General features: G+C 45.9%; 1 protein-coding gene across 1 annotated transcript; it reads left to right on the top strand.

Moving 5' to 3' along the window:
• The first annotated feature begins 6,127 nt into the window (after positions 1 to 6,127).
• NPM1 (nucleophosmin 1) lies at positions 6,128 to 18,181 on the top strand. Its single transcript, XM_071570226.1, has 11 exons — positions 6,128 to 6,245; positions 6,863 to 6,942; positions 9,279 to 9,398; positions 10,105 to 10,198; positions 10,915 to 11,018; positions 11,548 to 11,612; positions 12,087 to 12,141; positions 13,243 to 13,332; positions 14,189 to 14,290; positions 16,005 to 16,079; positions 17,825 to 18,181. Exons 1-11 carry the CDS (start codon positions 6,182 to 6,184, stop codon positions 17,861 to 17,863), a joined length of 888 nt encoding a protein of 295 aa, XP_071426327.1. The 5' UTR covers positions 6,128 to 6,181; the 3' UTR covers positions 17,864 to 18,181.
• Positions 18,182 to 22,159: the final 3,978 nt, after the last annotated feature.

A 22,159-nucleotide genomic window follows, 5' to 3' on the forward strand; every position in this document is an offset into this window, starting at 1 on the left:
AGGGGCAGGAGGTGCTCCAGGCATAGGGGCAGAGGTTCCCCTGCAGCACGTGGGGCACACCTTGGGGAGGCAGCTGTGCCCTGCAGCCCATGGAGAGTCACAGGGGTGCAGAGATCCACCTGCAGCCCAGGCAGGAGCCCACGCTGAGGCAGGGCATGCCCTAAAGAGGCTGTGACCCCATGGGAAGCCCATGCTAGAGCAGGGGAATGGTCAAAGGAGGCTGTGACCCCATGGGAAGCCCATGCTAGAGCAGGACCTACACTGGAGCTGGCTCCAGCAGGACCTGTGCTGAGAGGAACCCAGGCTGGAGCAGATTTGCTGGCAGGACTTGCGATCCTGTGAGGGTACCCACACTGGAGCCACCTGTTCCCGAAGGACTGCACCCCATGGAAGAAACCTACATTGAAGCAGTGCATGAAGAACTGCAGCCCACGGGAAGGACTCACATTGAAGAAGTTCATGGAGGACTGTCTCCTGTGAGAGGGACCAGCCACACTGGAGCAGGAAGGAGTGTAAGAAATCCTACCCCTGAGGGGAAAGGAGTGGCAGACAAGGTGTGATGAACCAAGCAAGCTCCAGTTCCTCATCCCCTTGCTCCATAGGGCCAGAGGAAAGAATTAAATTGAGCCTAGGAAGAAAACAGGGGTGAGGAGAGGTGTTTTAAGATTTGGTTTTATTTCTCGTTACCCTACCGTGATTTGATTGGTAATAAATTGACTTAATTTTCCCCAAGTCAGGTCTGTTTTCCTGGTAAGAGTAACTGGTGAGTGATCTCTCCCTGCCCTTATCTTGACCCATGACCCTTCAAGGTATTTTCTCCCTCCTGGGCAGCTGAGGAGGGCAGTGACACAGTGTTTTGGTGGGCACCTGGTGCCCAGATGGGGTCAGCCCATCACACTGGTATAAAATGTTGTTGCAGTGTACCAGATGCAAGTCAAAGGACCAGAGACACTCATTTGGTGAGGACTGTCCTGAATATTGGCAAGGACTGGTGAAAATGGTCAGAATACTCTTGTCCTTTGACTTGCATCTGGTACACTGTTTCCCCCTCTTTTCTTTAAAGGTATGGCTTGAACACATGTCCAGCATTAAGGCAAGCAAGTAGAGACAGCTGATCCCTGCATCATATCACTCCATGGGAGAAGTACTTTTCTCACATCCTGTGTTTTTATCTCCCTCTCTCCCCAAAGTGTGGCCATGCTAAGCCAAGTACTTCAATATTTATCTCCTGTGACACTCACAGCCCTGATCTTCCTGTGGGTGCTGGTCCATATGACCTGTTAATATGATCCAAGTCATTACAAAAATCCAGCTTTTACTGTTGCAAACACTTGGCTGACATCCAGGCTAGAACCATCCATCTGGGCATGATCAGAGCCATCTCTGGACTCAGCTGCATGGAAGAACACCCCTTGTGCACCATTCTGATGTCTTTTTGTTAAGAGACCTATATTCATGTATGTGTCATATTCATTCTAAATTAGAACTAATTATCTCATACTCAAGACTTGCTCATTCATGTTTAGACCCTGTGTCTACTGGTATGAATTTTTAGGGTATTTAAGGAAAAAAAAAAAAAAAAAGAGAAATTCCAGGTTATCTCAAGTTTTACTGCTGTGACAGTAACAACTGGTGTAATCTATCTGTGTAACTTATCATCACTGTGATTCCTAGGTGCCTTTCTGTGGACATCCTGGCTCCTCTGTCATTCCTCCCTTTTAGGGTTGGATGTCTGAAACTGGGCCCTAGTAGGAGAAGGATCCCTTGAAATCTATTACCCAAGAACACAGAAGGGATGGAGCAGTACCAGCACTTGCTGCCAGAAGTACAGGGGCTCCCCTTTCAGGGTGTGGCTTTCTTTGGTGCTCAAGGACCTTCTGGTGCAGCACTTCATGCTGCCCTGCATAAACAAAGTGCTACAGGCAAAGCTGGGGATGGAACACACAGTAACATGGATGATGAAGAAAACTTCTAGTCACCTATGTCAGGATCAGCCATAAAAAGCGGGTAAGAAAGAAGACAACCAGGTAAGGATGGTCCATCACAGCTCCCTGTCCTGAGCTGGCTGCAAACTGACCTGGAAGTGGAGGAAAATTACAAATCCAAGGACAAACCTTATCAAAGCAGACCCTGGGCAGCACAGCTCTCACCAGTGCTGTACCTCCCTGTTCAGGACACAGGCTGCCTGGCACCTCACAGGGTAGCTCTGTCCCTGCCACCACTGCAGTGTCAGGATGACACACTGGTCCTGCTGGCATCCCTGATGGCATATTAATGAGAACAGGTAACACCTGCCTCATGCTGCCCCCTCTGATGGTGGCAATACACAGTTATTTCAGGCTAAACTGAATTATTTGGATTTTCCACTGTGCAAGTGGTCTTTTTGATGTCAAGGAAGGGTAAAGTGTTTTAATGCCATTTAAGACTTTGGCCCTTAGTTCACTGGGGCAGAAGCTACTGACTGGTGCATGGAGGAGAATCCTGGTGAAGAGGCTACATGACAGCCACAGGCCAGGGCAGCTGAAGATTGTTTCATTGTGTCAGCGTGTAAATTAAGATTGCATAGGAAATCTTTACTATGTCTGTAGCTTCTGATTGCTTGACTGCAACTGTGCTGTGGCTTTAACAGTGTTTAAAGTGCCATTTCCTCAGTTTTGTAAAAGCTCACTAAAGAGAGAATTCCATTAAGGGAAACCATGTTGACTCCGATTTCTTCCTCAGTTCTCCCTGTACAGCTCTTTCTAAATCACTTGCAAGCCCTTTCTGCTATGCTGAGTATTACACAGCACAGAGCTGAGCAGAGTAAAATGATCGATATTGTAATGGACTTCTCATCCTCGTACATGGCAGAAATAATAAATGTCATGATATATGACAGTCCTTCGAAAGCCCCATGGAGCCAAACGAGACGCAGTAAGCATATATCTCCTACTTCCTACCCCTGTTTTGCTTCTCTGTGTCTGTCCTTTGTTTCCTCCCACATTTATTTCCTCAGTAATGGAAGACTGTAATTGAATTAAAAGTGACTCTGCACGCAGGAGGACAGGCTGTGGCTGCACTGCTCTTTGACAGATCGGGTGGACTTCTGGAGCTGCCGTCTCTTTCCTGAGCTGCTCAGTGCCCTCTGGAGCAATTCTGGGGGGTTTTCATCAATAGCCACGTCCTTCTGCTGTCATTACACCAGGTAAATAACTGTACATGCAAACAGTGCAGCCCCTTTCACTATTGCCACGTAGTTCTCATCTTCCCGCTCCAGTCTGATATTCGGGTCATGCCATAACCATAACTTCATTTTAAATTTTGATACTCCGTCTCATTTTTCACTTGTTCTCATCTCAAGCCAAACCAAACAAGTGCCTTATCTGCATCTGAAAGGCTCGTCAAGCTGAGATGTCTGATATGTTAATGATATCTCTCTTCTGCCAGGGACAGCAGCCACCACACCTGCTGGGTCTTCTGCCTCTGCTGCCTCACAAACTCCTCTGTGTATCTTCCCTACACTTGCCACTCTTCCTACATTCAGGGCCACCCTTAGCAGTACTTGCTTCATAAAGATAACAAGAAATGAACCAAACCAAAGGTTAGAAAATGGAATAAACACTGTTCCTTCTCTAGTTTCCTGGTGAGATTTTAAGGGATGTAAATCACCGAATTCCAGAGTGTGCTGAGCTGGAAAGGACCCACAAGGATCATCCAGTCCAGCTCCTGGCCCTGCACAGGACCATCCCCAGGAGTCACATCCTGTGCCCCAGAGCATCATCCAAACACTCCTGGAGCTCTGGCAGCCTTGGGGCTGTGCCCACTGCCCTGGGAAGCCTGGTCAGTGCCCACCACCCTCTGGGGGAAGAGCCTTTTCCTGAGATCCAACCTAACCCTGCCCTGACACAGCTCCAGGCCATTTCTTCAGGTCCTGTCACTGATCACAAAGGGCAGAGATTGGAGCCGCCCCTTGGGAAGATCTAGACTGAAAAAAACCAGGATGCTTCAGTGATCCCCTGATCTCCTCTTCGTGGCTTTAACATCCAGCATGGTGTTATTTCTATACATACAAATGATGCACAGGTTGCAATTTAACAATGTCTCTACTCTAGGATGCAAAGGAAGAAATAAAAGCTTGTTAGTTTTTCCTGGGTTTACTTAAATACTTGCACCACATGCTACAAGTGTGTCACCTTCTATTTAGGTAAAAAGAAGTGGTAGGAAGATGATAGGAGCAATAGAAAAACCCCACAAATTTTACCCCATGTCAGTATTCCCAAGCCAGCTGTAATCAGTGCTGGTTGGTCCCTGCACTGCTGTACAAACTGGCCCAGACAGGCTGCAGGGACAGAGTCCTCCAAGCCTGACCCACATTGGTGCTCCTGGCCCAGGAGGCCTCCAGTGATGCCTTCCAGCCAGAATTATCCCGTGACTCCAGGAAAGGGCTCCCAGAGCTGCCCAAATTGCTCACCCTCACACTCGTGCTAAGCTGCACTCCAATTCATTCCTCTACCTTGTTTTCACCCACAGTTTAACTGTAGTCAGTCTGTGGCAACCCACCTGATGACCCCTCATCTGCTGGAGCATTCCCAGGATTGCAGGGCATCATATCCTGCTGAAACCATGGCCCAGGCAGCCTCCAACTGGGAAAAGTAACTGTATTTTGCAAACAAGAGTCTTTGCACTCCAAGCTAAGCTCCATGTGTATGTCCTGTGGAACTGCATTTACTGTTTGCAAACAGTCAGCTTTGTGGGACAGTGAGAAAGGGGAATCTTTGACAGGTGTGGTACCTTTTACCACTGTCAGTTATTCTTCATTTCACTTTGTCTCACTTTCAGCCACATCATTTCATGTTGTTCCTTTATGAATATGGATGCAGGGAATACAAGTTGCATATTTCAAATCGGTGATGAGCACTAAGAGCCTTTAAACTTTTATTTTTGAAGTGTTCAGGTAAATTAACACCCGAGGGGCCAGCCCTGGGCAGGACAGCCTGGCCCGTGCGGGTGGTGGGTCCAGCCCAGAGTCAGCGATGCACCCCAGGGTTTGGAGCTCCAGGTGTGAAACAACCCTGCGACTTCCAAACTAGTGGTGACAGATTTTCCCACGTGCTAATTCACGTTAAGAAGTGGTTTGCTCCGTCACACACCAGCGGAAAGGGCTTTCCAAAGCACTCGGGATGGGCGCTCCCCCCAGCGGGCGGTGCCCGGGGAAGGGGCTCCTTTTCCTCCCGTTTATTTCCACCCGAGCGGGCAGAGCCGCAGCTCAGGCACACCCTGCGGAGCGGGACCATCCCCGGGAGCGGGGCCGGCAGCGCCAGGGCGGCCCGAGGGGCCCCCCGGCGGGCCCTGAGCACCCCCTGTTCCTGAGGGCCCGTTCCTGACCCCCAATTCCAGACGCCCCCAATCCCCGCCCCGTCCCCGCTCCCTATCCCAGTTCCCGCCCTCCCGCTCCTGACACCCCCCCCCCGTTCCCGACCCCCTCTGCAATTCCCGACCCCCATTCCAGAGACCTCTCCATTCCCGTCCCAATTCCCGACCCCATTCCAGAGGCCCCTTTCCCCGTCCCAATTCCCGACGCCCATTCCAGAGGCACCTTTCCCCTTCCCAATTCCCGACCCCCATTCCAGAGGCCCCTTTCCCCTTCCCAATTCCCGACCCCCATTCCAGAGGCCCCTTTCCCCGTCCCAATTCCCGACCCCCATTCCAGAGGCCCCTTTCCCCGTCCCAATTCCCGACGCCCATTCCAGAGGCACCTTTCCCCTTCCCAATTCCCGACCCCCATTCCAGAGGCCCCTTTCCCCTTCCCAATTCCCGACCCCCATTCCAGAGGCCCCTTTCCCCGTCCCAATTCCCGACCCCCATTCCAGAGGCCCCTTTCCCCGTCCCAATTCCCGACGCCCATTCCAGAGGCACCTTTCCCCTTCCCAATTCCCGACCCCCATTCCAGAGGCCCCTTTCCCCTTCCCAATTCCCGACCCCCATTCCAGAGGCCTCTCCATTCCCGCCCCTCAGCGCCCCCTTCCGGCCGGGCCGGCCCCTCCCCGCGCGTGCGCAGAGGCGGCGCGGACCGAGGGGGAGGTGCGGGGGGCGTGGCCGGCGCGCGGGTCTCGCGAGATCACGCGGGCTATATCAGCGAGGGGGCGGGGGCGCCGCTTCCTTTGGGTCGCGTCCGCTCGTGCCGCCGCAGCCGCTCCGCGCCATGGAGGACAGCGCCATGGACATGGAGAGCATGGGCCCGCTGCGCCCGCAGACCTTCCTCTTCGGTACCGCGCCCCGCGCCGCCCCGCGGGCTCCGTGCGCGATGCGGGCCCCGCGGCCTGTGCGGGCCGAGCGCGGCCCCTCGCGGCGGGTGGGAGGGGAGGGGATGGGGGGGCCCGGCCGGGGGCGCGCCCGCCGCGGCCGTTCCCGCGCGCGCGCCCCACGTGGCGCGGCCCGGCCCGCTCTGCGCGCGCTTTGTTCCCGCCGCCTCCCGCCCGTTCCTAAGGACGCGGCGCGCCCGCGGAGCACATGGCGGCGCCGCGGGAGGCGGAGCACGTGGAGCGCCGCGCGGCCCTGCGCGCGTTGCCGCCCCGGGGCAGGCCCGGCCGCACGCACCGGGCCCTTGCGGAGATGGCGTCGGCCCGGGCAGCGCGGGGGGCTCTGGGCGGGGGCGCTCTCACAGCGGATGGCCTGGAGCGGGCCACGCGGGGAGCTGCGGCCTCGCAGCAGGCCGCGGGCTCGCCTGGGGTTTCCCCACCCCACGTGGTCGCCAGCCGGCGAGCTCGGAGTGCCGCTGGTTCTCCGTGCAAGGCCTGGAAACAGCAAATTGTAAATAAGTATTTAACAAATATATGCGTTTTAAGTAAGATAGTAGGCTTATATTTAAATTGTCTTTTCACAGGCTGTGAACTTAAAGCAGATAAGGAGTATCAGTTCAAAGTAGATGATGAGGAAAATGAGCACCAGTTGTCTCTGAGAACGGCAAGTATTGTTTGGTCTTTATATTTTTTATGCAGTGGTGTGCGATGATGAGAGAAGCGTGTTTATTCAAGTGTCACGTGTTTCCCCGACCTGTATGCTTTTAGTGGTAGCTGCTTTTTTGTCAAAAATAACGTCTCAATAACAGTGCATCGTGTCATTTAATTATAAATATTTGCTGTATTGAAAAAAGTTTATCCATTGCAGCAAGCTATACAAGGCTGGGTTAGGTTGAAAATCAGTTCACCCAGAAGCAGATAAGTAAATCTAAATGAAAGATAGAAAGGTTTGTGTTCCATATTACTGTCCTTGGTTTGGGCTTTTTTTAAAGAAAGCTCATCTCCCATTCAGGTAATTCATCTCACAAATTCCTCACTGATCCTGGAGATCAGGATCTGTACACTGAGAGTTCTTGAAAGTGTCATTAGATCTTTCTGGTGCCACACAAGCCAGACACGGTATTTCAAAGCCTTTGCTTTGGACTAACCATGTTGCTTTTGGGCAGAAGAACATCAATATGCCTCAGCTTCATGCAAAAGGAATGAGAAAGTTTTAGTGTCTCTATAGTTTATTTTTGTGTTTATTAAAATACAAAGCTGTGTTTTGGTGATACCTGAAAACAAGAAAGTCTTGCAGTTGTGGACTAATTCCTACAGCAGAGTTGCTTCCTACAGCTGCCTTGCATAATAATGCTGTCCAGGTACAGTGTTACTTACCAACACTTGTGGTGATGTGAGTCGTGTCTTCAGTCCTTGTGTGTTATGAAAATTACAGCCTGGACTTGACAATGAGTAGTTTGTTCTTAGTACAGTTGCTTTTGATGGAACAATATAACAGTAAAGTATATATAGGACAAGTCCATACACAGAATTCTTGTATCTAAATATTTTTCATGTAGATGGAATTAGTCACAGAATGATAAATTGTATGTTTCTACCCAAAGCTTTGCTTTTTAGAATTACCTGTAGCATCTCATCTGATGTGAAACACTGGGTGATGAAGCAGGTTGGATCCATGGCACTACTTTGGTGTTAGGGTTGTAGTGGGGGGAAAAAAGTCTTTAACCTGTCTTTTGAAGAATAAGAGGTGATACACAGCTGAAATATGGACTTGGGCATGAGGTAGAGAAGGATAAGGGAGAAAAGCACTAAATGAGTATTATCACATGTGAAGTAGAAAGTGGTATGAGAGTTTCTGTAAATGATAGCTGAGAAGAGAGGGATGGTCATTGCTTCATTAGCTATTTACTCTAGGCATTCCTTCAGTGTAGAAGTTTAAGTGTGCAAGTGGTTGCTTGCAGAACTCACAGGGAATACATGAATAGTAAGTGCTGTAGTGTTCTTGAACTGGTTCAAATGACAGCAGTAATGGGGGCCGAGGGCATGCTCTGAAACTTCTCACCAGCTGAGCAATTCAGTGTTGCTGCCAACCCAACTAATAGGTGAGATAAAAGCAGCAATTTCACTTCTTTAAATTGGCAATAACAAAATTTGCCAGGAATAGTAAAATCCAATACTCTACTCTCCCACCCTTAGTCTGACACATCTAGCCTGGACCGTTGTAGCCTCCTTAAAGTTCAGGTCTTGGAACATGAAACTTGTGTGCCTGAAGTGTTTACACCCACATCTTCTGCAGAGGGTGGAATGCTTTGTTTGTATGGGCCTTGGGAAAGGAAGGACAGAGCCCTGGGCACTGGTCTTGGGAGTAATTGTAGCACTTGAAGGGATTCTTGGCTTTCACATCCTATTCAGTCCTGAGTCAGAGGGCAGAGAGGTTGAGTGAACTGGGATTTCAGGCCTGATCAGTGCCTTTAGCTGAGAATTTTGGAACTTCAGACAGTGCCAAACTCAGAGTAAGGAATCCAGGCACTTGAGTTTTGAAACTGGGGTAGCAGGTCTCAGTCCATGGTGAAATAAAGCAAAAGGCATCTGCATAAGTGAGAAGCCATTGGCAGATAGATAGTGATGAAAAGGGGAAGAGTACAGGCTGTGATTCTGTGGAAGAGGCAGTTCTTGCCTTTGCTCTTGGCATGTGTTTATACTTTCCTCAGCCCAGCTTCAGAGCTGACTGAGTTTGTCACTGACCCATTTCATTGCAGTGATCCAGTAGCAAAAGGCCTGATTTCACTGTCACCAAAACACATACCTGGAGTTGTACCTTGGACGTGCCAGTGTTGTGGGGAAAGAGGGATAGTGGCTTGGGATGGAGTGTGATGGAATCATTAGTAGTCAGAAATAAAAACTTCAGTATTAATTGATGTAGAACAGTGAATGGAGTTAAAAAGTCTTACGAATATGTTGTTGGAAGATGCTCAAACTGTGCCATTTTTTACTTCACAGGTTACTTTAGGGGCTGGAGCCAAAGATGAATTGCATGTTGTAGAAGCAGAGGCACTGGACTATGAAGGCAACCCTACTAAAGTAGTACTGGCATCCCTGAAAATGTCCGTGCAGCCTACGGTAAGTGCAGGAACTTGGGGAAAATCTGCTGTGAATTTGGTCTCAGGTGAGAAAAAACTAGTTCTAAACGGCTTGGGGCAACTGAATTGTTGTGAAACTGAACAGTGGTGTGTTAAAGACTAGTGTCAATTTTGATGTGTAGTAAATATGAATGTACTTTTTGTGCCCAGTAAGGTTACTTTAGACATCTACAGACAACATACTTGCTCAGATTATGCATTTTTTAAAAAGTGATAGTAATTACATATGTTATCTCAGTGTATATGGGTGTAAGCATGTGCAGGCTGATGCATCTGTAGCCCGTGCTGCTCCCTTTGAGTCTGGGCTGAGAATCATGTAGGGTTTCTGCAGGTCCCAAAATCTAATTTTTCTGCATGATGTACAAGTAGAACTGCCTTATGCTGGGGCCAGGTGGGATGAATTGTGTTCAAATTGGCATTGCTGCCAAGGGGAGTAAAAACCAGTGTGGTTTGGTCTGGCTTTGGTGTTCTTTACCTGCGATAAACTGAGTGCAATAAACCCTGTTGGTGTCTTAGTGACTCAGGCTTGACTTAACACTTCTGGAATATTTGTTCAGATGGAACTTGGAGTAACTGTGTTAGCCATGGAGTCTACAGCTGTTGGTGTTGTTGGTTTCATTTGAATGGTCTGTCTGTAGAGTACACTTTGCCCAGAATATTTGACTAAACAATGTTTTTCCCCCCAGGTTTCATTAGGGGGCTTTGAGATCACACCGCCCGTGGTGCTGAGGTTGAAATGTGGGTCGGGGCCTGTTTACGTCAGTGGTCAGCACCTCGTAGGTGAGTATGGCTGGTTCCTGAGCATGGCCCTGCACCTGGCAGCACCAGCAGAACCCAAGGGATGTGTGTGGCTGATGCCTTGAGCTGTGCTTGTTCTGATACTGAACCCCCTGCATCTTCGTTACAGTCCTTGGAGGCAGGAAGTGGCTGTAGGACACAGCAGTGCAGGGAAGGGCTTGCCTTTCCTTGCCACATGCTTTGAATGGCTAAGGGGCATTTGTCAGCCTTGCAGTTGGAGTTACAAGTGCTGCCCTTAAAAGTGGATGTTACTGTCTCACAGCAGGCTTTCTGCTGCTCAGCTGAGTGTGAGAAGACTGCCTGTGAAATGGTTCTGAGTTGAAATTATTCTAAGCCAGGACTACCCTTCTCCTTTGTAGAATTGTCTTTGAAACTGATCTTTACAAGCTTCTAAATGTGCCCCCTTAGGAATGGAGAAAATGTTACTCTTACCTTGCTATGGCTTCTTGCTGTGAGGAGTGTTAAAAGCAGCAGGTATGAATGGTTGTTGACCTGTTTTGGCTTTCAGTATAGTACCTGCCTGCAGTCAGCTGGAAGTTTCTGGTCTCAGTGGTTTGGTCACTAGGAGGAAACTTCCTCCCATCAATTCACCTCAGGAAGACCAAGCCTGTTCAGTTGTGGGTGATGCTCTTCTGTTTGTTTCTTGCTTGACCCATTGTTAAATGAGTTTTTTTACATGTTGCCTTCACTTTACTCAGCATTAGAAGATGAACCAGAATCAGATGAGGAGGAAGATGATGCAAAAATTGTGAATGCCTCAGCAAAGAGACCAGCAAGTGGAGGAGGAGCTAAAACACCACAGGTATATGGACTTGCAGTCACCTTGCTGGAAGCATTTTCTTTGGGTTTGGTGTTAATGCTGCCTGAGTAAGCAGTTAGATGGCTTGCTACGATTCACTTAATATGTGGGAAAGGATTATTCTATACTTGGGTCTTCACAAGTACTAAGTTAGGGAAGTGTAATTAAGTTCCAAATTAGTTGCCAAAGCTTTGCTGGAGGAGCAGAATGTAATAGTGGCTTTTGTGGAAACTTTACCCACTGCAGTAAATTCTCAGTGAAATTCTCTGTGTGAACTGAGTGTGTGCAGATTCTGGTATAAACATCAGCAAGAGTGAAATGCTGATTGAAGCTCTGCCCTGTAGGGAAAAGTTCATATGCTCAGCATGCTGTAAACCTGTTAATAGCTTTGGGATTGGCAGCTCTAACTTTGCTGGCTTTTAGCTGAATTCATGGAAGATAGTGTTGTAATTAGGCTGCAGATTGTTTTGAATGATGTTTGTTTTATTGCCACAAAATGGTATCAACACCTAACATTTTTTTGTTTTCAAAGAAAAAACCAAAATTAGCAGAGGATGATGACGATGATGATGAAGATGATGATGAGGATGATGATGAGTATGTATTCTTTTGATAATGTATTTTAAAATCCAGGGTTAACTTTGAGAATATGAATTGTGTGGCATAACTGGATGTTAAGGGAGGAAGTTACTTCTTCTACCTCGGCTAGAAAAAAAAAAAAAAAAGAATCGCTTCATTTATCTCCACACTGCAAACTGAACTAGTGTTATTCAAATATGTCAAACTGTTACCAAACTTGGCTTCCTATTACTTGTTAACTTCTATTATAGTTAAATTTCTTTATTAGAAGTAGTGGAAGTCCCTAAGGTGCTTGCCTTCAGTGTTAAAGCAGAAGGGAATGCATTTAACTGCTTTAAAGGCAGTGCTTGCTCTAACACCTGTGAAAACGAGTGTAAGGAAGACCTGGGAGGATTCCTTCATGTGTTAAACATTTTATTGGGAGGGAGGGGGAAGATTATTTCCTAATGTGAATCTTGGGTTTTTGTGAGTGACCTCCTTTCTAATTTGTAGTGATGAGGATGACTTAGAGGATGATGAGGAAGAAATTAAAGCACCAGTGAAGAAAGTAAGTGGCATATCCGTAGGACGTACCTTGTGATGCGACAGTAATTGGGCAGGTGGTCCCATAAATCCATGAGTTAAGGCACAGCTGTCTGGAATATGTGAATGGGGGATGCATTTGATTTAGATCAGTCTGTATAAAGAAATTGGAATAGGACATAGGAACAGAGGTCTGAATGTGCATCCCATCCCTGCCTTGGCTGCAGAGGGCTGATGGGTCATTAACAGCTCACAGGACTGACGGTGTGGGGCCTCTGTGATTGTTAAGCAACAAATCCTGGTCACAGTGGGTTGCCCTTATTAGACCTGCAGGGTGTGGAAAGGACTTTCAGCAGCTTCAAACACAAAAAAATGTAAATGTGTGAGTGCAATTCTGTCAGCTGTTGAGGGCCATCTGGTGGTGGAACAAAGACACAGCAGGGCAGCTACAGAGGGACAAGGGAGGCATCTCCTCTTTCTTCAACTTGTGTACTTTGGCTTGAATTTTTATATTCATATCTACTATTTGTAAACTGATATTTGAAGTTTTTCTTGACTGTGTGCTGCTCTGTCCTAATGAATTTGCATGGGTGATAGTGCAAGTGGTTTAAGGCCTGGTAATGACAATGTGAACTGCAGATTCTTGCCATCTAATCCAGTCTAGTGTGGCTGAACAAAACAGTCCCTTGATTTATAAAGGAATATTAAGATTTCCAGTTCCTAAATGTGCATGTGGGGTCGTGTCCCCTGCACATCCCAGATGATGTTTCTGTATGAAATGCCAAAGAAGTAGTTAACAGTTAATGCAATATCTGCCCCCAAAAGACTGTACAGTAATATGTAAGAAAAGGTGTAATATATAAGGAAAATGAAGTGAGTGTCTAATTATAGGGTATCAGAACTTGATCTTGGGTCTGTTACATATTGTCCTGCGTCAGCAGGTTTTCATTTGGGTTCCTCTTCAAGCTGGTTTCTTAAATAATGGATGTTGACCATGTTTCCTAGGCAGTGAGAGTAATTTTTTGAGGTTAAGTAGTGTATAAATTTGTCCCTAACTCTTATTTTAATGATCTTAACATTCATTTGCAGTTCGTTTGGCAAATGAACTTGTGTGCTTTCTTTCCAGCCGGTCCGTGAGGTTTCAGGAAAAAACACACAGAAAGCAAAGCAAAATGGAAAAGACTCCAAGCCATCCACACCAGCATCTAAATCAAAAGTGAGTGTAAACAGATGAATAAAACAAAGGTTTATTCTACTGTGGGAGCTCGTTTTCTTGCCTAATGGTAACTTCAAATAACATACTAACCTTTAAGTTGGGGTTTCGAGTATGTGGAGGATACTGTTCACTGTCTCATGTTCTCCTGTGAAACACTTCAGTGATCAGTGTATAACTTCAAAGATCCAAGGTTTGAAATCAGACATGCTGTCCTTTGGGAATATTGGTGAGCCCTCAGTTTGAAATGCAAAATCTTTTTTTGTGTAGTGCTTTGTACAAGAGGGTGACTGCCAAGTGTGTTGGCACTGGAGTACAGCTGGAGGCTGCTGCTGATCAGTGGTTCTCACTGATCTGATCCATTTCAGAACTGACAGTTTTCTTGTTCAGTGCTTCCCTATACATCTTTCCCTTAGCTGCATGTTCTCAGACATGATGCCAGGAAGGTTCATACAGAAATTGGCATGGGCTGGATGGCAGGATGTCATCTGAAAAGCAGATGTGCTTTTTAAAGCATGACCTAATCTGGCTGCAGATGTGGAGTAAACTCCGAATTAGTGAATGTTTTGGCTATTTCTGGTTTCATTTCTGCTGGGAAAAAGCTGTGGAGACACCTGTCCAGAAGCGTATGATGCTGACTGTAATAACTCCAGACATAAGTACTGTACTTTTCCTTGTCTCTGAGAAATGTGTTGGAAGCCTGAATTTAACTTTTGTGACTTTCTGAAAATATGGAGTTATGTGCCCGTTCTTCTGTATAAAATCTCCAGTGGGGTCTAACATGCTTGTTTTATAACTCTTGTTCTTAACTGGTAAGTAGCTTTATGTGCAAGTTGCTAATGGAATGAATAATTTTCAGACTCCAGATTCCAAGAAGGATAAAAGTCTAACTCCAAAAACACCAAAAGTCCCTCTGTCGCTAGAGGAGATTAAAGCAAAAATGCAAGCGTCTGTAGATAAGGTGAGTTTTTGGAAACTTGGTGTTTCTCTTACACTTCCAGAGATGACAAGAATTGGATGTTTTAGGAAATGGCTGGGTTATCACAGTGTGTTGATGTTGATGGTCAGAGAAACAAAAACACATTTGGGACAAAAAGAAGCCTCTGTACTGAGGAGAAACAAAACCACTTTGTTTCTGTATTCCTCTGGTAGTGCTGATTAGTAATTTGGTATTTCTCAGCAAACTGTCTCAGTTAAAATTTGAAAAAAACTACAACCAACCTTTGGTGATACTTGTTCTAGAAACGTCTTAAATAACTCACACATTTTGGGTAAAGCAGAGTGAGCTCCTCTGGTGCTTGGAATAACTTGGTTTGGAAGCAGGATCCCCCTTAGGTATCCAGAGGCCTGTAAGCCTCAGCAACTTCCAGAAGAGGGAGACAGGTGCTTGTTACATGAGTTAATGAGTCATTGAAGACCTGAAAGCATTTGTTTCCTGAAGGCTTCTGAGGTTTATTTGGTCTTCCCTTTGTGGGTGTTTCACCGTTTGAGGGGGCAGGGCAGTCACTTGGCTTCTGGTTGTTACCAGCTTTGATTAGGAGTTCATGGTTACACAGAGGGGTATTTTTCTAAGGTGCTGTGTAAGTCTAAGAAAGAAAATTGAGTTACAGGCTGGTTGGGTAAAAGTGTAGCAGATAATGACAAGTCTTTTCCCCCTTAGCCAGGTTTGGAAAAGTGTGTTTAGTTTTACTTGGCTGGCACAGAAGTGTGCTTAGAAATTGTGTGCTCACTTGTGACTGGAAGAGATTGTTGGAGCCTTTTTGGCTGATATTGGTGCTATGAAGGATTCTATTGGTTTGTTGGTTTTTTTTAGTTCAGAATGATAAACTTCTTAACCCCTTACAGTGCAAACAAAGTCACCTAAAGAATCAGGATTATCTTCTGCTTAGATCATCAGTGTTTATTTTGAGGCTGCCTTGTCTCAGGTATGCAAAGCAAGGCTGTCGTCTCCCAGCATAGTGAGCAATGGCAGATTCTGCTGAGGATGGAAATGCAAACCCCTGGATTGTGATTGTGGCAGTGCTGTGTGGGACCATCCCAGTGGGTCAGGTTAACCTGGACACTGGGGGGGTGTCCCACATGAGTCAGAGGAGCCACACTCTGTTCCTGCAGCGTAAGCGGGAGTGGCTGAGCTGCTGCCGCTGGACACTGCACTGTGGAGGGGAGAATGGAGAGCACATAATTGGCAAAAGGAGCTTTAAGATACTCTTATCTGTTGCTGGAGAGGGTTTTAGCTGAGAATTGCTGTGTACAGGAGTGCTGCTGTAGCAAGCAGTTTATTTTAATGTTTTTCAAGAGGATGGTGGAGCATCCTGAGTAATGCAAAGGGTGTGTGCATTCCCAGGGTCCACACAACTTCCAGCTGACAGCCAGCAAGTCAACAGCTTTATCTGACCAGGGTATGACTGACTGCAGAGAAGGTTAAGTGGTAAATGCTTTCTGTTCTGTTCTGGAGCACAAGCTGAGTCTTGTACAACAAAATTCTAGTGCATAGGCACTCCTGTGAGAAATACCCTGGGTATTGCAGGGAAGAAAACTCGAAAATGGTTTAAAGCAGTTGCAAGATAGGCTCAGTAAAATTCCACGTGTGTTACAAAGGCTTTCAGCTTCCTGGGTTATTTATTGGAATCATTAAATGACCTTCATACACTAAAGCTTGCCTTTTTTCAAAATAGGGCACTACCCTGCCTAAGCTGGAATCCAAATTTGCCAACTATGTTAAGAATTGCTTCAGGACGGAGGACCAGAAGGTAACTGAGCTTGCTTAAAGTCCAAAAACTTCTATAACTTGACTTGGGGATTTTTTCCACTTCTTAATCTTTACAAGCTTTGGACTGTTTCAAAGTGTTACTAATCACAAACAATACTTCAAATTACATAAATGGGGATGGTTTTAAGGGTTTAGTTGGCTAAGATGGTAAAGCTAATTGTCTTGGACACTTGGCATTTTGCCAGCCAGGGAAGTAGAAATATTTTGTTGTTACACTTTCTCTTTCTTGCAGGGTGTCTTTTAGAGTACTCATAGATTTAGAGTAATACACTTTGTATTAACTGGGGAGTGGGAGGTTATTCCTTGTTAAATATGCATAACTTGTGTAAGTGTGTGTTATATATATTGTAGTCTTCTCTTAATTGTCTCTTTTCTGTATAAATACATGTGAGAGAAAGGGTTCCTCTCCCCCCCCCCTCCAACCAGCCAAGGGAAAAAGAAGAGGAAGAGGAAAAAACCCCTCTGGACCAGGTTTATGCTGAAACTAACTACATGTATTTGTACAGGAAAGAGAAGATTAAGAGGAAACTGCAATATAACACACAAGTTATACATGTATAACAAGGAATAACCTCCCACTCCCCAGTTAATACAAAGTGTATTACTCTAAATCTATGAGTACTCTAAAAGACACCCTGCAAGAAAAAGTATAACAACAAAATATTTCTACCTCCCCTGAACTCAAACAAAATGCAAAGCAGCAGCAGCCAGAGCAGGGCCCAGCATAGCAGAGGAGCTGCCAGGCGTCCTCCTCTTAGTGCAGCCATGGTGGAACTGACCAAGCCACTCCCACACACTGGATTTTACCCCCTTTGAGGTGATGTAGTATGGTATGGAATACAATATCATTGGCTAGAAGAAGTCAGCTGTTAGCTAGCTCAGCCCAGCTCAAGTCAGCTGACAATTTCAGGCCTGGTCTGAACTTTAAAGCCTGACTACTTGGCTAAACCCTTAACACCAATATTTTATTACATTTTTCCAGCTTTTATATGGTTGGTAAATTATCTCTTTGCTTACTAAACCCACGGAATTTTCCTTTTGGCACCATATTGGCTAAGGAAATGAGCTGTGGTTTTCCTTGCTGCTGAATTTGGCCACGTAGGCCAGTCTGCTGTTCAGCCCTTGGTTGGGGAGGGTGTCTGGGAGGGGGAGCTGTTTTGTGATGGAGATTGTGGCATTCTTGCTGCATTTTGTCCCAAAATCAACTGAGCTCTTCTAAGAGGACAAGCCAGAAGGTGGTAACAAGGAAGCAAGTTTCTAAATTAGTTACTGCTTATCATAGACTGGGCTTAAATGTGTCTTAGATTTCCCTATCAGAATTCCTGTAAGTTAAATTTTTTCCAGTGACAGAATTCCTTATACTTTCCTGCTTCCCTTGGTGGTTCAGAGTAAACTTACAGACAAGATTGGTAGGTTTTTGAAAGAATGTTGAGGAGCAGTTACTCTCAGCTACTGGAGCTGCTCTGACATTGGCCAGGGTAGGCAGAGTTCAGCCAATATTTGCCCAGCTGGTCCACACCCATCCTCACTCACCTTCACTGAATTCTTACTATTGTGATTTAGTGTGAATAACAGGCTTCTAGCAGAAGGACTTCGTGTCACACTTTCACTGAAAGGAATGCAGTTTTTATTATAATGTCAATTTTATGGAGTAAGTGGAGATAGTAAACTAAAAATAATCTGAGAAATGGATTTCAATTTCTAACTTTTTGTGTACACTTCCAGGTCATTCACGCTCTCTGGCAGTGGAGACAGACTCTGTAAGAAAAGAAAACCGTTTAAACACTTCATTAAAATCTGCAGTCTTACTTCTGTAACCATTATTTGGCTGTTCTTTTTACAAATGCTGAAAGAGCTTTCCCTCCTGTGTCTGATAAATGTCATCCAGATTACCTTGCCAAGAATGTGTTGTCCAAAATGCCTGTTTAGTTTTTAAAGCTGGGACTCCACCCTCAGTTTCATTCTAAGTATGTATGGAATGTTTTGATAAGGCATGGTGGTGGTGGTGGTCAGACAAATGGAAATGGTGAGGAGACTAAATGTATGTGGAAAAAAAATAAAGTTTAGTATTTTAATAAAGTACTATTGGTTTTTTTAATGGATTGGGGGTAGTTTGTGTATTGAACCCAAAGACAGCAGGCTCCAAAGTTCTCTTAGGAACTTACCTTTAAGTGTTTTAGCTACTTCTCTTTACCAAGTACACATCAGCTATTCTCATTGGTGCTGTCAACTTTAAAAACAACTTGACTCCAGTTCCATGAGCTTTGCAGGTACTGAGCAGATGATTGGTGAGAAGAAAGAGTGGGAAGTGGGGCTTTATTCCTGTCTGGAAGTGACCACTAATTATATAATTGCCTAAAACAGCCCTTCCTGCATCTCAGTTTCTGACCCACTTCACTGCTCTTTGGTTTATGGTTTCTCTCTTAACTAGTGAGTTTGTAGGGCCTGTGACTCCACTTGTAAAATGCAATACTTTTGAATTGGGAATTGCTGGCTGTGCTGCTCCTCTGAGGAGCTGCAGGCTCTGAGGTTGTTTCTCATAATGATTCCTGTGAGGGTTTTGTGGAGAAGAGAATTAGCTTTGAGTGCTGTAGGGTGTGCCCAGACAGCTCACTGAGTGGTGCCAGTGGATAAATTCCTGGGAACACTGAGGAACTAATCAGCAAATGTAAAAGCTTAGATGGGCAGGAAGTCTGCTCTTGTTTTGATTATTGCCTACACATGATGCTAAGTAAAATTGGGACCATTTTTGGTTGTCATATAAAGTAAAAACCTCAAAGGTGTAAGGGCTTTCAGGTGAGCCTGAGATGATACTGTGCCTGGCACTGAGCTCTTCCTTATGCTGCTGTGTAAATGCTGTGTCACTTCAAATGCTTGACCATTAAAGCTGTGTGGAGACTGAACATATTAGTAAGGGAACATTTAGGCAGTTGTAACCATGAAACTTTGCTTTAATCCTTGCTATGTTTGAGAATTAATTCAGCTGACTTCTGTTCTTCACAGCAGCAAACCCCTTATTTGAAAACAGGACATTAAAACAATCTTCAGCAGGTTGAGTTTTTCTGCAGGAATTGAGGTCCTGCAGGAGTTGCCTTCCCAAGACGTGGTAAGCTCTTGTTGGGTTGTGCTCATTGGGCATGGGGTCTTAATGAGTCTGTTTTTCATAAGTTTTAAGTAGAATGTACAATATTGTGTGTAAAATTGCAGAAATAACTTTTTTTAAGTTTACTGTTATAAAACCCTTAGTTCCTATGGTTGAGGTTCTGAGTGTGATGGAAAGCAGTACAAGCCTCCAGGAGCAAATAGTTTTTTTGGAAAACAAAAGCCAAGCAAAGTGCATAGTAGAGAAACAAAATGTGGTGCAAGTCCAGTGTCAAAGATTCGTGTAAGCTGGAGTATAATTGCAGCACGTGAAATGGCAGGCTGGGAGGGTTTGAAATGCCTGTTTCGGTGAGGTTATGTCAATAGATGATGTCATATGCATAAGTGAGCAAATTTCCCTGGTGAAATAGAGCTAATGGCACAGACAGGCTTATTTAAGCAAAATTGCCCTCAATTTTGGCTGAAACAAGTGAAAATTGTACAGTAATTTCAGTAAGAGGCTATCCAGCCAATAAAATACTCTGATTATTAACTTTTAAGAAAAGCCAGGGTGTTGTCTGTCTGTAGGTGACCGACCAAAGCAGCTCTGAGGTGCAGCCACAACCACTGCAGGGGTAAGATGGAGCCTGGAGGGGCAGCTCTAAAGGAAAACTTAGTCCTGTGCTGTTGCCAAGTACCATGTAAGTCAAATCTTTGTCAGGCTCCTGTTACGAGTAGACCTTCCAAGGTTGATACCAAAAATAAAAGGCTCAGGTGGGGTAATACCTATTAAAGAGAAGAGACAAATACCAGCTGTGAGTTGTTGGAAGTACCATGTTCTTGACTTTCTGCAGAGTTCAAACATTTTTGCCATGGTAATGATGGCAACAAAGCTGTAATGTTTTGATAGCTGTGTTGAATGTTACGAGCCTGTGTGTGATCCTGGTTCTTGAGCATGGCTTGTTTGGGAGCATGGATGTCCACAGTCAAGTGCATTGGTGCTTTCTCACTCCATGATGGGAGAGCAGTTTGACTTCCTTTACAGGACAGTAAAGCACCTCTCCAGGTGGCTGTCACTTCACCTCTTCTTTCTACATTTTGTGTCCTCCACTGCTCCCTTGCCTGTTGCAGAACCTGTCCTGGCTTTTTCTGTGTTTTATTTCCTCCTGTAACTGTTCTATTCCTTAAGATGAACAGGTAGTTGGTGTCCCACTGCACAGGAAAAAGGGAAGGCTACCCAGCTGAGCCATGAGTGGGACCATGCAGGGAGGGCAGCAGCACTGTCCCTGCTCAACAACAGCATTGACTGCACCTAGAGCTGCTCTATGTGGATCTACTTTGTCTCCAAGACTCTGGTGTTTCTTGGCATCTTGTTGCAGAAGAGGTGATAGAAAGATACTATCCTGGCAGGAGCTGTTTGTGCCCTATTCCTTGGGGTGTTGAGAAGTGCTTGTGGCCACTCAGGTCTGTCCTGGTGTTCTGTGGGCTCTGTTTGCTCCTGTGGCTCCAACTCCTGCCAGGATCGTGTCTCAGCCCAAGAGCTGTGATGAGTGTAAGGCTGTTATTTTGCTTGTGTTCAGCAATTGTTACAGTGTTTGGAGAGGAGCAGCTTGAGAATGGCTGGCAGGAGGGTGGGAGTGTGTGTGGGCTGAGGTAATGGGAAACAGGGCCAGGATGGGTGGTGGTTCTGGGCCTCTTGCCACCCAGACAGTCCCTTAGGGGCTCAGTTCATGCTGGAACATGCTCTGTGTCCTCTGGTAATCTTACCCAGATACCCCAAGCCATGTCCTCTCTCCTTCCCATGTGCCGTTACTGAGTGGCAGCCAAAGTCTTCCCAATGTTTCCTTCCCTCTTCCTCTGTGGAACAAGTACCTAGGTCCTTACTCCCCTTGCTGTTTTCCCAAAGGGGAATTAAAAGACTGGATCCCTTCTTAGAAAACGTCAGGAAAAGCTGCAAATGAATGGGATGGTTTGGAGCTGTGCACTGGATGGAGCCTTTATTCCCTACCCTTGGCTGGTGGGTGGGCAGTAGGTTTTGGCAAGCAGCAACAAGTGCAATTGGTTGTCTTGAGTGAGGGTTGGAGGTTTTGTGATCTGGTATTAAGGGTTGCTTTGTCTGAGTCCTGACTTTCAATATGAATGAGGAGAGCTGAGCTTGTGTGATGGGCTGCAGGAGAAGTGATACAGGACTTCCAGGTGTGCCTGAAGGGGCCTGACTTGGCCTCCTGTTTGCAGAGAGAACACCCTGCTGGCCACTCACTGACTGCTTATCTGCAGTTAGACCTGTGGGAGCAATTCTCTGTGTTGGATCAGCTCTTCAGTGACTGTCCCTTAAGTTCTCTTATGTAAATGTGCTTTAAACAGTGCCTAACTGGGACCAAATAAATCTGTCAAATATATTAAATGTTACTTAAGATGTGTACCCAGTTTGTGAAGATGACTTCTACTCTGCTCTTTATTTTCTTTGCTTTTTCCACCATTTGTGTCAACTTTCCCTAACCAAGCTGCAAGAGCTTTTATAGAAAAAGGATCCTGGAAGAAAAAACAAGAAAAGGCAATGAATTAAAAAAAAAAGTAACTGGAGGTCAAAAGTGAGAATGGGAAAAGTGAAGACTCTGAGGGATGCTTAGCAGGGGATCTCTGACAGTTCCTGCCACTTGCAGAGCTGGCCATGGCAGCAACCAAGGAGCATGAACATCACTGTAGTTGGAACAGTAGGTGGCAAAAGGAGGAACAGAATTGGGCCACTCAAAGAGAACTGATGCACCTGATACGTCTCGGTGTTTTGTTTATGCTGCTACTAAAAGTCTTTTAACTGAAGGCAGTTTTAGAAGGGTCTTGCAGTTCCACTCATCTAATTTCTGGGGTCTGAAGCCTGCTGAGCCACATCTAATGCTGTGGACTTACTGGATTTTAGAGAAAATAGTTTCTCGTGACTGTTTTCAAATTACCCCTGAGCATTTACATTGCTTTGGGGGG

The sequence above is a fragment of the Pithys albifrons genome, chromosome 15 (genome assembly GCF_047495875.1).
Source record: "Pithys albifrons albifrons isolate INPA30051 chromosome 15, PitAlb_v1, whole genome shotgun sequence".
Lineage (NCBI taxonomy): Eukaryota > Metazoa > Chordata > Aves > Passeriformes > Thamnophilidae > Pithys > Pithys albifrons.

Excerpts from the sequence above, each read along its gene's own strand:
- NPM1 (XM_071570226.1), top strand. The coding sequence starts at position 6,182 with ATGGAGGACAGCGCCATGGACATGGAGAGCATGGGCCCGCTGCGCCCG. Across the intron at positions 11,019-11,547 it reads GAGGAGCTAAAACACCACAG|AAAAAACCAAAATTAGCAGA; the intron begins GTATATGGACTT and ends TTGTTTTCAAAG. Across the intron at positions 12,142-13,242 it reads TTAAAGCACCAGTGAAGAAA|CCGGTCCGTGAGGTTTCAGG; the intron begins GTAAGTGGCATA and ends CTTTCTTTCCAG.